The 16,082-nt window shown below is 47.7% G+C and overlaps 1 protein-coding gene across 1 annotated transcript in view; it reads right to left on the bottom strand.

Moving 5' to 3' along the window:
* Positions 1-4,648: 4,648 nt before the first annotated feature.
* Positions 4,649-16,082, bottom strand: part of LOC140735276 (otoancorin-like) — a 70,547-nt gene continuing 59,113 nt past the window's right edge. The window contains exons 21-25 of the mRNA XM_073060144.1: positions 15,926-16,068; positions 14,362-14,498; positions 8,276-8,373; positions 6,489-6,651; positions 4,649-5,740 (exon numbers count right to left, since the gene is read on the bottom strand). Coding sequence (XP_072916245.1) covers positions 5,664-5,740; positions 6,489-6,651; positions 8,276-8,373; positions 14,362-14,498; positions 15,926-16,068 — 618 coding nt within the window. The 3' untranslated portion in view covers positions 4,649-5,663. The remainder of the gene's footprint in view (positions 5,741-6,488; positions 6,652-8,275; positions 8,374-14,361; positions 14,499-15,925; positions 16,069-16,082) is intronic.

Below are 16,082 nucleotides of genomic sequence, written 5' to 3'. Positions count from 1 at the left end.
ACGTGGCACCCGTCAGGGATGCCCCTTAAGTCCCTTTCTCTTTGATTTGGCTATAGAACCTCTGGCGATAGCATTTCGAAATTGTCCTGAATTGACCGGGATTTGGAGAGGGGGTGTTGAGCATAAAGTTTCTCTCTATGCTGATGACTTATTACTCTTTCTCTCAAATCCGTCTACATCCTTACCTCTAATGTTTTCACTTCTTGACCAGTTTAGCCAGATCTCTGGCTATAAACTTAATTTACATAAGAGTGAACTTTTCCCAATTAATAAAGAAGCACAAGAACTAACATTTCGTGATCTCCCTTTTAAAGTAGTCCATAATCAATTTACTTATCTTGGAATTACAGTCACAAGGAAGTTTAAAGATCTCTTTCGTGAAAACTTTGCCAATCTTTCATATACTATAAAACAGAGTCTGGTACAATGGTCACCTCTATCTATGTCTTTGGTAGGTCATATTAATGTTGTTAAAATGTATGTTCTCCCCAAATTTTTATACTTATTTCAATCTATCCCAATTTTTATTCCTAAATCTTTTTTTGATTCCTTAGACTCTATTATTTTGTCATATCTGTGGAAGAATAAGCGCTCTAGAATTAATAAAATCCATCTCCAAAAATCTAAAAAAGAGGGTGGCATGGCTTTACCTAACTTTCGTTTATATTATTGGGCAGCTAATATACATTGTGCTACCTTTTGGTCTTTCTTCCACGGCCAACCCGAGTGCCCTAATTGGGTGGCAATGGAGTTGAGCTCCACTAAAGAATTATCTATCTCTGCACTTCTTGGCTCTGCACTCCCTAGTAGTCTGCCCAGATCAATAGCTAATCCTCTTGTTAGACACACTTTGCGTATATGGGCTCAGTTTAGGAAATGCTATGGTTTCCATGGTTTTTCCGTTTCCAGCCCTGTCGCACATAATCACCTTTTTTTACCTGCTACGTACGATTCAGCATTCCATGTTTGGTATAGGAAGGGCATTAGACATTTTGAAGATCTTTTCATTGATAATCGCTTCACTTCTTTTCAGCAGCTCTCTGTTAAGTTCAATCTGCCCAATGCTCATTTTTTTAGATATCTCCAAATTAGACACTTTATTGCTCCTTTAATTCCTAACTTTCCTGAAATGCCTGCGAAAAATGCTATGGACTTATTTCTTTCCATTAATCCACTAGGTAAAGGTTTAATATCAATTATTCGAGATAAATTAGCAGCCTTACAACGGGCCCCTGTGGATAAAATTTAAATGGCCTGGGAGCAGGATTTAAATACCTCCTTATCCGATGAGAGCTGGGACTTGATTCTCAAATCGGTTAACTCAACCTCTCTTTGTGCTCGCCATTGCCTTTTACAGTTTAAGATTGTTCATAGAGCCCATATGTCTAAATCTAAACTATCTCGATTCTACCCTAACATTAGTCCACTCTGTGATAAATGCAAGAGGGACGTGGCCTCTCTCATCCATATGTACTGGTTCTGTCCTAGCTTGGAGAAATTTTGGAAAGATGTCTTCACTACGTTATCGTGTATTCTGAATCAGCACCTAGAACCAAACCCCTTAATTGCTTTGTTCGGTTTCTGGGGCGAGACAGATTTACGTCTGAGTCCGACCAAATGCCGAATATTATCCTTTGCCTCTCTCCTGGCGAGACGCTTGATCCTCCTTAGATGGAGAGATGTTGCCCCGCCCACTCATGCGCAATGGCTTAACGACATTATGGCCTGCTTGAACCTCGAAAAAATTCATTATTCAGTTCTTAATTCGGATCTAAAGTTCCATAAGGTCTGGGGACCTTTTATCGAGTACTTTCATAACCTTCCTCTTGACTAGGGTTTTTTTTTTTCTTTTCTTTTCGGTCCCTTGCTTTCAGCTCCCTTTTTTTTTCTGGTAGTAGGCATTATTATCCTCTGTTGCTAAGTGTATTCACAGTCTGGGAGTTTGACTGTCCTGATTTATACTCTCTATATTGTGCTGTGGTCGGTCTGGAGTTGTTTTTTTTCTTGTGTTGTGGGGCTTGGGGAGGATACTAAGTTTACTTGTCTTTAATTTAGGTGCTTTTTTGTCAAATTCTCTTCCTTTGTAGCATATTGTCATTGTATGCTAAATTTTGCACTGTATTAATGTTCTTCATTGGGATTTGGGGTTTTTAATTTGTAAAATGTATAGAAAAACTAATAAAAAAATAATAAAGAAAAAAAGAAAAAAAGATGGTGTCCATCATTAAGGATCCCCTTCAGGAAAATGGTACAGGAGCCTGAAGACACACACTTATCAATTCTGGAACAGCTTCTTCCCCCTGCCATCTGATTTCTGAATGGACATTGAACCCATGAACACTACCTCATTACTTTTGTTATTTCTATGTTTGCACTACATATTAACTAACATACGTATACTGTGTAAACTTACTGTAATTCATTTTTCTCTTTAATTATATATTTAATTGTACTGCTGCCGCAAAGTCAACAGATTTCGTGACATATGCCGGTGATATTAAACCTGATTCTGATTGTACATCACTATTCCTCTTTCAGTACTCTTATTTTTGTAATTTATCATAATTTTAAGTCTTTGCGCTGTACTGCTGCCACAAAATAACAAGCTTTACATAGATTAGTGATAATAAATCTGATTCTGATTAATTTTGAAGCAGTTTAATTTATTGGCATAGTAAAACATTTCCTTTCCAGTTCATTGCTTTCCTGGTGAGTGAAGTCATGGTAACTTAGCGGTTAGGATTATGATTTACAGCGCTCGCGATCACAGTTCAATTCCTGCCACTGTCCGTAAAGAGTTCGTACGTTCTCCCCATGACACCGTGAATTTCCTCTGTGTGCTCCAGTTTCCTCCCACATTCCAAAGATGTAAAGGTTAATATGCTTGGAAGTGCTGTGTTGGCGATGGAGGTAGATGGAGCATATTCTGCCTGGAGGTCGGTGACCAGTGGTGTTCCACAGAGATTTGTTCTGGGGCCCCAGTTCTGTGATTCTTGTAAGTGTCTTGGATGAGGAAGTGGAAGGGTGAGTTAGTAAGTTTGCAAACGACACAGAGGTCGGTGGAGTTGTGGGTAACCTGGAGGGTTGTTCTAGGATGCAGTGGGACATTGACAGGATGCAGAGCTGGGCTGAGAAGTGGCAGATGGCGTTCAGCCTGGAGAAATGTGAAATGATTCACTTTGGAAGGTGGAACTGGAAGGCAGGATACAGGGATGGTGGCAGAATTCTTGGCAATGAGGAGGAACAGGGGGATCTTGGAGTTCATGACAATACATCCCAAAAAGTCGCAGTGCAAGTTTATAAATTGTTAAGAAAGCTTTTGATGTGTTGGCCATCATTCCTCAGAGGACTGAGTTCAAGAGCCGTGAGTTGGTGTTGCAGCTCTATAAAACCCTGTTTAGACCACACTTGGAATATTGTGTTCAGTTCTGATCACCTCATTATAGGAAGGATGTGGAATCTTTAGAGAGGCTGCAGAGGACATTTACCAGGATGCTGTCTGGATTGGAGAGCATGTCTTATGAAGATAGGTTGAACGAGATATGGTTTTTCTCTTTGGTGAAAAAGAGGATCAGAGGTGATCTTGACAGAGATATACAAAAGGATAAGAGGCATTGATAGAGTGGATAGCTGGGGTGGAAATGACATACAAGGGGGCATAATTTGAAGATGAATAGATAAAGTATAGGTGGGTTGTCAGAGGTAAGTTCTTTACACAGAGATTGGTGGGTGTGTGGAACACTCTGCCAGGGGTGGTGTTAATATCACATTAAGAAACACTTAGATAGGCACATGGATGATAGAAAAATGGAGGGCTATGTGGGAGAGAAGGGTCAGATTGATCTTAGAGTAAGTTAAACGGTTGTCAAAACATCGTGAAAGGCCCTGTTGTGTGCTGAACAGGACCTCACGTATGAGAACCACATCTCCTTCATTAATAAAAAGGCTCAGCAGAAGACGTACTTCGTGCAGCAGTGGGTAAAATTCCATCTTCCCCAGCACCTACTGGTACGATTCTACACTGCCATCACAGACAGCATCCTCACATCAGCTATTTCCTCTCTGGTTTAGTGCAGCGTCCTCTCACAATATATGAAAACTAAGCAAGCTGTCAGGTCAGCAGAAAAGGTCATTGACCGTCACTGCAGGACTTGCATGTGTCCAGGACAATGAACTGGGCAGGAAAATCATAGTGGACACTACCCACCAGAAAACTACCTTTTCCAAAAGCTCTCTCTGGAAAGCATCACAAGGCTATTAAAACAAAAATTTCACTCCATCTTAAAAGTTTCTTCCCCCAGGCAGTTAATCTGATTGACCATTCTAGTTAGCACCCACCTCCATCCCCTCTATCTATCAACCCTGTCACTGCACTGTAAACACTTTAAACCACTGTTTATAATGATGTTTTATATTGTAAATACATACTGGTGTTTATTTACAGTATTTATGCACATTTTATTCTATATTTATTTGATATAATTCTTCAAAATTATAATTGTGTTTTTTGTTGCATGTCACACCCTGACCTACACACCACGGCAAATTCCTAATCCATGTAAATGTATGTGGTGAATAAAATTGATCCTCGATTTGTTAAAGATTAAAGCTTAGCTTTATTTTGTTACATGTAAATCAAGATATCTAGTTAAATGCATCACTTGTGTCAATGACAAACATGGTCAGAAGATGTGCTGGGGGGCTAACATAACGTGTCCTCAACATATTAACCCTAACCCGGACAGCTCTGTGCAAAGGTCCTGGACACACTTATAGCCAGGGTGCCTAAGAATTTTGCACAGTACTGTAGTAATTTTATGTATTGTGCTGTACTGCTGCTGGGAAAAAAAAAGATATTTCAGGACAAGTGTGAGTGAAGATAAACCTGATTCTGATATGGGTCTCTATTGTGGACTGAGAGTAGGAAGGGGGCAGGGAGAGGGGAATCATGGTTGGGAAAAGGGGAAGGGAGCAGGAAGCACCAGAGAGACATTCTGTAATGATCAATAAACCAACTGTTTGGAATCAAATTACTTTGCCTGGTGCTTTAGGGCTGGGTGTGTCTGCACCTGTGCCACTCCCCAACCCCAAGACTCCCCCTCTGCCACCTGTTCCCCCGGTGCTCCACCCTCGCCATTCCCAACATCCTTTGTTCCTGTCCACGTTGACAAATACAGCACTATACAAGAGTCTGTTTCCTACTTCATTCCAAAGAGGAATGGGTTCGGGTCAGTGAGCTGTGGGCACACTATGTTGGCTCCAGAAGTGCAGCCCAGCTGACGTGCTTTGATACAAACAATGCCATTCACTGGAACACAAACTAATGCTGGGGGAACTCAGCAGGTCAGGCAGCATCGATGGAGATGAATAACCAGGTGACATTTCGGGCTGAGACCCTTCATCAGCACTGAAAGGAAGGAGGAAGATTAAGAATAACACACTTCACTGAATGTTTCGATGTACATGTGATAAATAAAGATAATTTTATCTTTTTAAAGACGGCATCGGGAATTGAACCCTGATCAGTGATTGCTGGTGCCGTAAAGCGTTATGCTAATCTGTGACTTTGTAGCCAGCCACGTTGTGTTGACAGGGACATCTACAGCCTTCGACCATTCGAATGTACAACAGTATGTGCTGGGACACGCAACTCAGTCTGACCATCAGGAAACAACACACACAGCAGCTGCGGTCGAGGCAGCCCAGAGCAGGAGGCCTAGGTCACCACGGCAAGCCGAACCTGTTAGAAAGTCTAACGAATGAAAGGAATGATTAGACGCAGGAGACACAGCAACGTAAGACAAAAACAATTACTCCTCTGCGCTTGGTTCACAGAACAGTGCAACTCTGTCAATCTGGCACTCTCGAGATTTGTTGGTGCTGGTCTGTGCATTGTCTGGACTGCTGAATATTATATTTACCAAAACTTCAAAACATTTTTAAATTCATTTCTTTTATTTATAAGTGATCCGAGTAAATCTAAAGGGAGTGTTGGAAATCAGATCCAGGTGAGTGTAAAGGTAGTTTATGAGGGGTATAGATGGGGCAAATGCAAGCAGGCTTTTTCCACTGAGGTTGGGTAAGACTAGAACTCGCGGTCATGGGTTCAGGGTAACAGATGAAATGTTTAAGAGGAACCTGAGGGGGGACTTCTTCACTCAGAGGGTAGTGAGAGTTGCCAGTGGAAGTGGTGGATGGTAGGCAGATTAATGGGTTGGCATGGACTAGATGGGCCAAAAGGCCTGTTTCTGTGCTGTAGTGTTCTATGACTACTGTATGAATTGGTGTCCCGGTGCAGATGGGAAAGGGATCTGAATCCTGATGGGGTGATGGGGAGGGGGACACCTGGTCCAGTGTGGGTGGGAAGGGGACCAGAGTCTCATTGTGGTCGGGAGGAGGTCCTCGGATCCCGGTGAGTTGACGGGAGGGGCGACAGTAGGGTGAGTTATATGCCCAGCTCAGTACAGCAGCGACTCCACACTCACTACCTGTAATCGGGGAAGTGGAGGGGGACGTCTCCTCTGCTTCGCCTCCGTCCCTGGCGGCCTGCAGGCTGGAGGCCTGGTCCGGGCCCAGTGCTGCCATCTGGGCCCCAGTCGCGGCAGCCGCGTTCTCTGGCCCCAGGTTCAGCAGCTGTTGTGGGGAGAGCTCCTGCAGGAGAGGAAAACCACAGGCCAATCTGCCCACGGCACACCCATCCATCACCGACCCCTCAGTCACTCATCTGGTCATGCCAGGCATGAAATGCAACAACTGCTGCAGTTGCTCAGGGGGGAGAGAGAAACGGAGAGGGAGAGGAGGAGAGGAGGGGGAGAGGGAGAGGAGGGGAGGGGTGGAGGAGGGGGAGAGGGAGAGGGGTGGGGGAGGGGATGGGGAGGAGGGGAGGAGTGGGAGGGGAGGGGGAGGGAGAGGAAGACAGAGAGAGGGGGAAGAGAGAAACGGAGAGGGAGAGGAGGAGGGGAGGGGTGGAGGAGGGGAGAGGGAGAGGGGTGGGGGAGGGGATGGGGAGGAGGGGAGGAGTGGGAGGGGAGGGGGAGGGAGAGGAAGACAGAGAGAGGGGGAAGAGAGATTGAAAGAGAGATGGAGAGAGAGAGTTGGAGAGAGGCAGAGGGAGATACTGAGAGAGAGATTGAGACAGACAGAAAGAGAGATTGAGAGAGACATAGAGAGTGAGTGAGAGAGAGAGATACAGAATAAGAGAGAGGGCAGAACAGAGTGAGGGACAGAGAGAGAGGGAGACAGACAGAGAGATACAGGGAGAATATTGGGAATACTTGGAGTATTGTGTTCAGTTCCAGTCACCTCATTACAGGAAGGATATGGAGGCTTTAGAGAGGGAGCAGAGGAGATTTACCTGGATGTTACCTGGACTGGAGGACAGGTTGGGCGAGCTGGGGCTTTTCACTTTGGAGTGAAGGAGGATGAGGTGACCTGATAGAGAGGTACAAGGTGGGGAGGTGTAGGTAGAGTTCTGAGACCGACATAGATCAGCGGCAGTTGTATTGAATAGTGGGGTTGGATGAGTGGCCTCCTCTGCTCCTATTTTTTTGTGCTCCAGTGAACTTGGATAATGTTCATGACAAAACCATTTCACGTTTCTCAAAACCAAAGCACAACTCTGAGTTACCCCTCTCCAGAACGTGGAGCACTACACCAGAGTAAAGCTTCAGCCCTCCACCTTTCAGCCCTTCCTTCCCACATAACCCTCCATTACCATCCATGTGCCTAAAAGTCTCTTAAATGCCCCTAATGTATCTGCCTCTACCACCACCCCTGGCAGTGTGTTTCACACGCCCACCACCCTCTGTGTAAAAACCTACCTCTGAAATCCCCTCCCCCCAAACTTCCCTCCACACACCTTATGCCCCTTGAATTACCCTTTTCTGCCCTGGGAAAAAGGCACTAACAGTTCACTCTATCAATGTATCTTATCATCTTGTACACCTCTATCAAGTCACCTCTCATCTTCCTTCACTCAACCTACCTTCATAAGACTTCTCTAATCCAGGCAGCATCTGGTAAATCTCCTCTGCACCCTCTCTAAAGCTTCCACATCCTTCCTTTAATGAGGTGACCAGATCTGAACACAAGGGCAGGCAGCTATGAAACTTCTCCCAGCGACTGGTGTGATTGTCAGGGGTACCACACGTCCCCCTCCCCACCAGCATGAGCAGATGAGCTTACACACACGGCGGATACCCATCGCACTAGTGCATGCACCAAACTGCAACCGTCAACGACGTCCCTGGGACCAGGGAGAGTCCGGTCTTCTCACCTGGAATACGTTGGCAGGTAGAGCAGCCACCGCTGCTGGCATGAAATAGGGCATCAGGTCCCGGTTCAGCTCCTGAACCTCCTCCCGGCTCATCCCGGCTGCCAAGAAGTTCAGCGGTGAACAGTGAGAGGCTGTAACACAACAAGGAAGTCTACAACCCCGCCACCTCCCCATCCAGCAGCTCCCAGCAACAGCAGTGCCTCGTGGAAGTGGGGTGAGCTTTGCGCCAGAACCATATGCCCCCTCCCAAAGGGAAAAGGAGGTTCTGGCAGCCACCCCCAGAACGGGAATCCCACACAATGAGGCCACATTGGATGAAGATTTTCCATCTGGGTAGTCTCCAACCTGACGACATAAACATCAATTTCTCCAGCTTCCAGATATTCCCCCCCCCCCTACTTTTCCTGCTCTCTTTTTCCACTCTGGTTTCCCTCTCATTCCTTCTCTTCTCCTCACCTGTCCATCATCTCCAGCTGGTCCACTCCTCCTTCCCATTCTCCCATGGTCCACTCTTCTATCAGATTCCTTCTTCTTCAGCCCATTGCCATTTCCACCTGTCACCTCCCAGATTCATCCACCTTCCCCCAACTACCCACCTTTGACAATCTTCTATAGATGTATAATGACTGGCTGCATCACTGCCTGCTATGGAAACACCAATGCCCTTGAATGGAAAATCCTTCAAAAAAAGTGATGGATATGGCCCAGTCCATCACAGGTAAAGCCCTCCCCAGCAATGAGCTCATCTACATGAAACGCTGTTGTAGGAAGGGAGCACCCATCACGAGACAACCCCCACAACCCAGGACCTGTTCCCTTTTCGCTGCTGCCATCAGGTGGAAGATACAGGAGCCTCAGGACTTGCACCAGGTTCAGGAACAGTTATTACCCCTCAACCATCAGACTCTTGAACCAGAGGGGATAACTTCACTCAATTTCACTTGGCTGGGGCAACTTCACCTGCCCCACCATTGAAATGTTCTCACAACCGATAGACTCACGTTCAAGGACTCTTTATCTCATGTTCTAGATATTTATTGTTTATTTATTTATATTATTGTTTCTTCTTTTTGCATTTGCAGTTTGTTGTCTTCTGCGCTCCGGTTGAAAGCACTAGTTTGGCAATCGATCACTGATTCTGTTATGATTACTATTCTATAGATTTGTTGAGTACGTCCACAAGAACATGAATCTCAGTGTTGAAAATGGTGACATATACATACTTTGACAGTAACATTTACTTTGAACTTTGAGTTGGAATTAACTTCCCATTTTGAGGAGAGTGATCCGCAGAGCACAACATCCACCAGGAGGGGGCAGCAGCTCACAGTAAATGGCAGCGTACAGCTCTCCTTAAGCACCTCAGCTCGTGTAGTGGCAGATGTGCCTTTCCTCCTACCGAGGCTGTGTTGACGGACCACGAGAACTCGGTGATGTTCATCCCCAAAAACCTGAAACTGGAGACCCTTTCCATTATCTCACTATGTATGAATAGTGGGGCTTGTTCCTGAACTCAATTATTATTTCTTTAGTCTTCGTGATGTTGAGTGATAGGTTGCGTTGTGCTTTCTGCACCAACTGGACAGTTTCAGTACCTCCTCTCTATGTGTGGAGACATTGCAGAGAACTGGCCAGTGACAGGGACAGCAGTTCCTTCTGCAGGCACAGTCAGAGCAGCCATGGGGGCGAGGGGCACTTGTCGAGGTACAAGAGAATGCGGATGTTGAATCTGGAGCAACACATCTGGCACCTAAAGACGGCAGCGTCCATCATTAGAGATCCTCATCACCCAGGAGATGCCCTCTTCTTGTTACCCCCCCCCCCCCACCCCCGGAGGAGGAGGTTCAGGAGTGTAGCAGTTAGCGTAAAGCATTACAGCAGCTCATGTCAGAACAGGGATCAATTCCCATGGTTGCTGTAAGGAGTTTGTACGTTCTCCCCGTGTGACTGTGTGGGTTTCCTCCGGTGGCTCCAGCTTCCTCCCACATTCCAAAGACCAACTCTGCAGTTTGTTTCTAAGCTCTGTGACTGTGGCCTGCAGCCATAGGCACACCCCTCAGCCCTGAACTGGCTCTGTGACTGTGGCCTGCAGCCATTAGCATACCCCTCAGCCCTGAACTGGCTCTGTGACTGTGGCCTGCAGCCATTAGCACACTCCTCAGCCCTGAACTGGCTCTGTGACTGTGGCCTGCAGCCATTAGCACACCCCTCAGCCCTGAACTGGCTCTGTGACTGTGGCCTGCAGCCATTAGCACACCCCTCAGCCCTGAACCGGCTCTGTGACTGTGGCCTGCAGCCATTAGCACACCCCTCAGCCCTGAACCAGCTCTGTGACTGTGGCCTGCAGCCATTAGCACACCCCTCAGCCTTGAACCGGCTCTGTGACTGTGGCCTGCAGCCATTAGCACACCCCTCAGCCCTGAACTGGCTCTGTGACTGTGGCCTGCAGCCATTAGCATACCCCTCAGCCCTGAACCGGCTCTGTGACTGTGGCCTGCAGCCATTAGCGCACTCCTCAGCCCTGAACCGGCTCTGTGACTGTGGCCTGCAGCCATTAGCACACTCCTCAGCCCTGAACTGGCTCTGTGACTGTGGCCTGCAGCCATTAGCGCACTCCTCAGCCTTGAACCGGCTCTGTGACTGTGGCCTGCAGCCATTAGCACACCCCTCAGCCTTGAACCGGCTCTGTGACTGTGGCCTGCAGCCATTAGCACATCCCTCAGCCCTGAACTGGCTCTGTGACTGTGGCCTGCAGCCATTAGCGCACTCCTCAGCCTTGAACCGGCTCTGTGACTGTGGCCTGCAGCCATTAGCACACCCCTCAGCCTTGAACCGGCTCTGTGACTGTGGCCTGCAGCCATTAGCACATCCCTCAGCCCTGAACTGGCTCTGTGACTGTGGCCTGCAGCCATTAGCACACTCCTCAGCCCTGAACCGGCTCTGTGACTGTGGCCTGCAGCCATTAGCACACTCCTCAGCCCTGAACTGGCTCTGTGACTGTGGCCTGCAGCCATTAGCACACTCCTCAGCCCTGAACTGGCTCTGTGACTGTGGCCTGCAGCCATTAGCGCACTCCTCAGCCCTGAACCGGCTCTGTGACTGTGGCCTGCAGCCATTAGCACACCCCTCAGCCTTGAACCGGCTCTGTGACTGTGGCCTGCAGCCATTAGCACATCCCTCAGCCCTGAACTGGCTCTGTGACTGTGGCCTGCAGCCATTAGCGCACTCCTCAGCCCTGAACCGGCTCTGTGACTGTGGCCTGCAGCCATTAGCACACTCCTCAGCCCTGAACTGGCTCTGTGACTGTGGCCTGCAGCCATTAGCACACTCCTCAGCCCTGAACCGGCTCTGTGACTGTGGCCTGCAGCCATTAGCACACCCCTCAGCCTTGAACCGGCTCTGTGACTGTGGCCTGCAGCCATTAGCACATCCCTCAGCCCTGAACTGGCTCTGTGACTGTGGCCTGCAGCCATTAGCGCACTCCTCAGCCCTGAACTGGCTCTGTGACTGTGGCCTGCAGCCATTAGCGCACTCCTCAGCCCTGAACTGGCTCTGTGACTGTGGCCTGCAGCCATTAGCACACCCCTCAGCCCTGAACCGGCTCTGTGACCGTGGCCTGCAGCCATTAGCACACTCCTCAGCCCTGAACTGGCTCTGTGACTGTGGCCTGCAGCCATTAGCGCACTCCTCAGCCCTGAACCGGCTCTGTGACTGTGGCCTGCAGCCATTAGCACATCCCTCAGCCCTGAACTGGCTCTGTGACTGTGGCCTGCAGCCATTAGCGCACTCCTCAGCCCTGAACTGGCTCTGTGACTGTGGCCTGCAGCCATTAGCGCACTCCTCAGCCTTGAACTGGCTCTGTGACTGTGGCCTGCAGCCATTAGCGCACTCCTCAGCCTTGAACCGGCTCTGTGACTGTGGCCTGCAGCCATTAGCACACTCCTCAGCCCTGAACTGGCTCTGTGACTGTGGCCTGCAGCCATTAGCGCACTCCTCAGCCTTGAACCGGCTCTGTGACTGTGGCCTGCAGCCATTAGCACATCCCTCAGCCCTGAACTGGCTCTGTGACTGTGGCCTGCAGCCATTAGCACACCCCTCAGCCTTGAACCGGCTCTGTGACCGTGGCCTGCAGCCATTAGCATACCCCTCAGCCTTGAACCGGCTCTGTGACTGTGGCCTGCAGCCATTAGCACACCCCTCAGCCCTGAACCGGCTCTGTGACTGTGGCCTGCAGCCATTAGCATACCCCTCAGCCCTGAACCGGCTCTGTGACTGTGGCCTGCAGCCATTAGCACACCCCTCAGCCCTGAACTGGCTCTGTGACTGTGGCCTGCAGCCATTAGCACACTCCTCAGCCCTGAACCGGCTCTGTGACTATGGCCTGTGAATGATGTTCTGTTCTGTGTGTTATTCATTTACTTTTTGATTGTTTGTTCTTTTCTTTTGCACTTTGGGTGCTGTGTGGGCTTGTTTTTAAATGGTTTGTCCCATGGTGTTCCTTTGTTTTGTGGCTGCCTGCAAGGAGACAGATCTCAGGGTTGTGCACAGTAGACATACTTTGATAATAAGTGTACTTTGAACTTTGGGGTTAGTAAGTTGTGGCGCTGGAAATGTGACAACATTTGTGGGCTGCCATCAGGACAATTCTCACTGATTTGATTTGGCACAAATGATGCATTTCATTGCAAGTTTTGATGTGTATGTGACAAATAAAACTAATTTCTGTTCCCAATGACTCAGGAAGAGCTTCTTCCCCTCCACCATCAGATTCCTGAACGGTCCATAAAACCCTGAACAACTAGCTCATTCTCCCTTCGTTTCGCTCAGATTTCTTGGTAATTGACATTAATTTCATGTTTTTGCCCTGTGCCGCAGCTGCTGAACAACAAATTTCCCATCATCACACACAAACTGCTGGAGGAGCCCAGCAGGTCAGGCAGCATCTGTGGAAATGAATGAACAGTCAGTGTTTTGGGCTGAGACTCTTATATAGGACGAAGCTAATAAACTTGATTCTGATCCTTAAAACAATCTGCTGGAGGAACTCATTTTTAGTTTGTGGTGTGGGGAGGAAAGTCTACATCAGGATTTTCAGTCTTCGATGCATCGTTGGCAGCTCCTTCCCTCCTGCAACAGAGGTTTCCCAACCTGCTAGAGTTCCTCCAGCAGACTGTTCCTGAGGAGATATCGGACCGCTGGACTCAATTCTCTGTGCCCTGTGCTGGAGGGGTGACAGTTGGCAGTGGGGAGAGAGAATCTCTTTTAAATCTTTCATCTCAATCCAATGCTGTCTAGGTTTAGACTGCCCTACACTGGGGAAAGGACCCTGACTATTCAGCTTATCAATAACCCTCAATGTTTATAAACTTCCCGAATTAGGATTTTCCAATACTCCTTACAGGAGTTTCAGTGGTAGGGACATGGAATTTCTTACAGGAGTTTCGGTGGTAGGGATAGAGAATTCCTTACGGGAGTTTCAGTGGTAGGGACAGGGAATTCCTTTCAGAGAGGGAATTTATTTATTTCGAGATAGAGCACAATTACAGGCCTTTCTGGCCCAACGAGCCCAGGCCGCCCAGTTACACCCATGTGTCTAGTTAACCTACTAACCCGGCTGTATGACTTTGGAATAAAAGCATAAGACAAAGGAGCAGAATTAGGCCATTCAGCCCATCACATCTGCTCTGCTATTCCATCAGGGCTGATTTATTATCCCTTTCAACCCCATTCTCCTGCCTTATCCTTGTGGGAGTAAACCAGAGCACCCAGAGGAAACCCATGTGTTCATGGGGAGAACGTACAAGCTCCTTACAGGCAGAAGTGGGAATTGAACCTGTGTCGCTGGTACTGTAATAACGGTGACACCCCATATTGACGGGAATGTGGGGAGCTGGTGGGATTAGTCTAACTTGCTGGTCAATACAGATACAGTGGGACAAACGGTCAGTTTCCATGCCGGCTAAATCTACGACTGTTGTCCAGTCCAATCCTAGGGCTCAGCCCTTGTCCACCTTGACCCCCGTTCCCTCCACCATACACGGCCAAGCTCCCTCATGGCTGCAGCACCGTCTCCCTTGCTTTCTGACCTGCCACTGTTCCAACTTCCTGGAGGACGAAGCCCGGCCACTCGCCGATGTCTCCGAACACCTCCCTCGCCTTCCTCAGCAGCCTCCGCCGCACCTCCAGCCCGCAGGTGACCTGGCCGATCCTTGCTGCTGCGACACTGCGAGAGGCAGAGGGTGATCACCGGGTGCAGCCATTGCCTGAGCACATTCCGCCAGGCTCGAGACTATTGAACTGGCCCTGATACCCCAAAGTGGACTCTTGATCTCACAATCTCCCTCATGACCTCGCACCTTATTGTCTCCTCGCACTGCACTCCCTCTGTAACTCCGACACTTTATTCTGCGTTCTGTTGTTGTTTTACCTTGTTCGTCCTCAATGCACAGTTGTAATGATCTGATCTACATCAAAAAGGCGACATCCATCATTAATGACCCCACCACCCAGGTCACACCCTCTTCTCATTGCTACCATCAGGAAGCAGATACAGGAGCCTGAAGACACACACTCAACGATTCAGCAACGGCTTCTTCCCCCCGCCATCCGATCTCTGGATGGGCACCGAATCCATGATCTCTACCTTGATACTTTTTTAATTTCTATTTTTGCACTAGTTATTTAATTTAACTATTATATACATACACACACACACTTACTGAAACCCACAGTATTTTTTCTATTATTATGTATAGCATTGTACTGTTGCCACAAAGACAACAAATTTCACAACGAATGTCAGCGATACTAAACCTGATGCTGACAAGTTTTTCACTGTATCTCGGTACGTGTGACAACAATAAACCAATTCCAGTTCTGTTATTGCTTTTCCTTGTTCTGCCTCAGTGCTCTGTGTAATGATCTGATCTGTGTGAACGGTGTGTAAGACAAGCTTCTCACTGTGTCTCACGGCCTCTCTCTTGTGCAGCGGTTGCCTCGACAACACCGTGACCTCGATTCCAGCTTCACTCTGCCACTGTACATTCACCTCCACCATTTCCAGAATGGAAGCCCATGCACACTACCTCAGTACTCCTCTTTGTCGGCACTATTTATTTATCCTTTTGAGACTTATACTGATCTTTTGTCTTGGCTCTGTACTGCTGCTGCAAATAAAAAAACTTCTCATCATCAAAATCAGTGAAAATAAATCTGATTCAAAACCCGATTTTGAGTCTGATTCTGATAATGAATCTGATTCTCATTTTCATTCTGACTCTGTAGTTGAAGTGAAGTTGAGAGATAACTTCACTTGTCCCATCATTGAACTGTTTCCACAACCCATGGACTAACTTCCAAAGACTCATCTCATGTTCTCAATATTTTTTGCTTATTTATTATTATTATTTCTTTATTTTTGTATTTGCACAGCTTGTTGTTTTGCATACTGGTTTTACCCAAGTTGGTGTGATTTTTCACTGATTCTGTTATGGTCATTACTCTATAGATTTATTTAGTATGCCCACAAGAAAACAAATCTCAGGGTTGTATTTGGTGACATATATGTCCTTTGATAATAAATTTACTTTGAACTTTTGAACTTTGAAATAAATCTGATTTTGATTCCAACCTGCAAAATGGTCTCCCTACCTGTAGGCGGCAGCATTCATGGAGTCAACCTCAGAGCTGGTCATCGCGCACAGCAAGCTGCCGAGCCCGGCCAGGACCCAGCCATCCAGATCACGAACCGCCAGGCCGGAACCTTGGAGAAACCCGTCCAATATGGCTCTAGCCTGCCGGGGAAGAG

The sequence above is a fragment of the Hemitrygon akajei genome, chromosome 11 (genome assembly GCF_048418815.1).
Source record: "Hemitrygon akajei chromosome 11, sHemAka1.3, whole genome shotgun sequence".
Classification (NCBI taxonomy): Eukaryota; Metazoa; Chordata; class Chondrichthyes; order Myliobatiformes; family Dasyatidae; genus Hemitrygon; species Hemitrygon akajei.
Note: the sequence above shows the minus strand (reverse complement) of the source record. Positions and strands in the feature narration are given on the sequence as shown.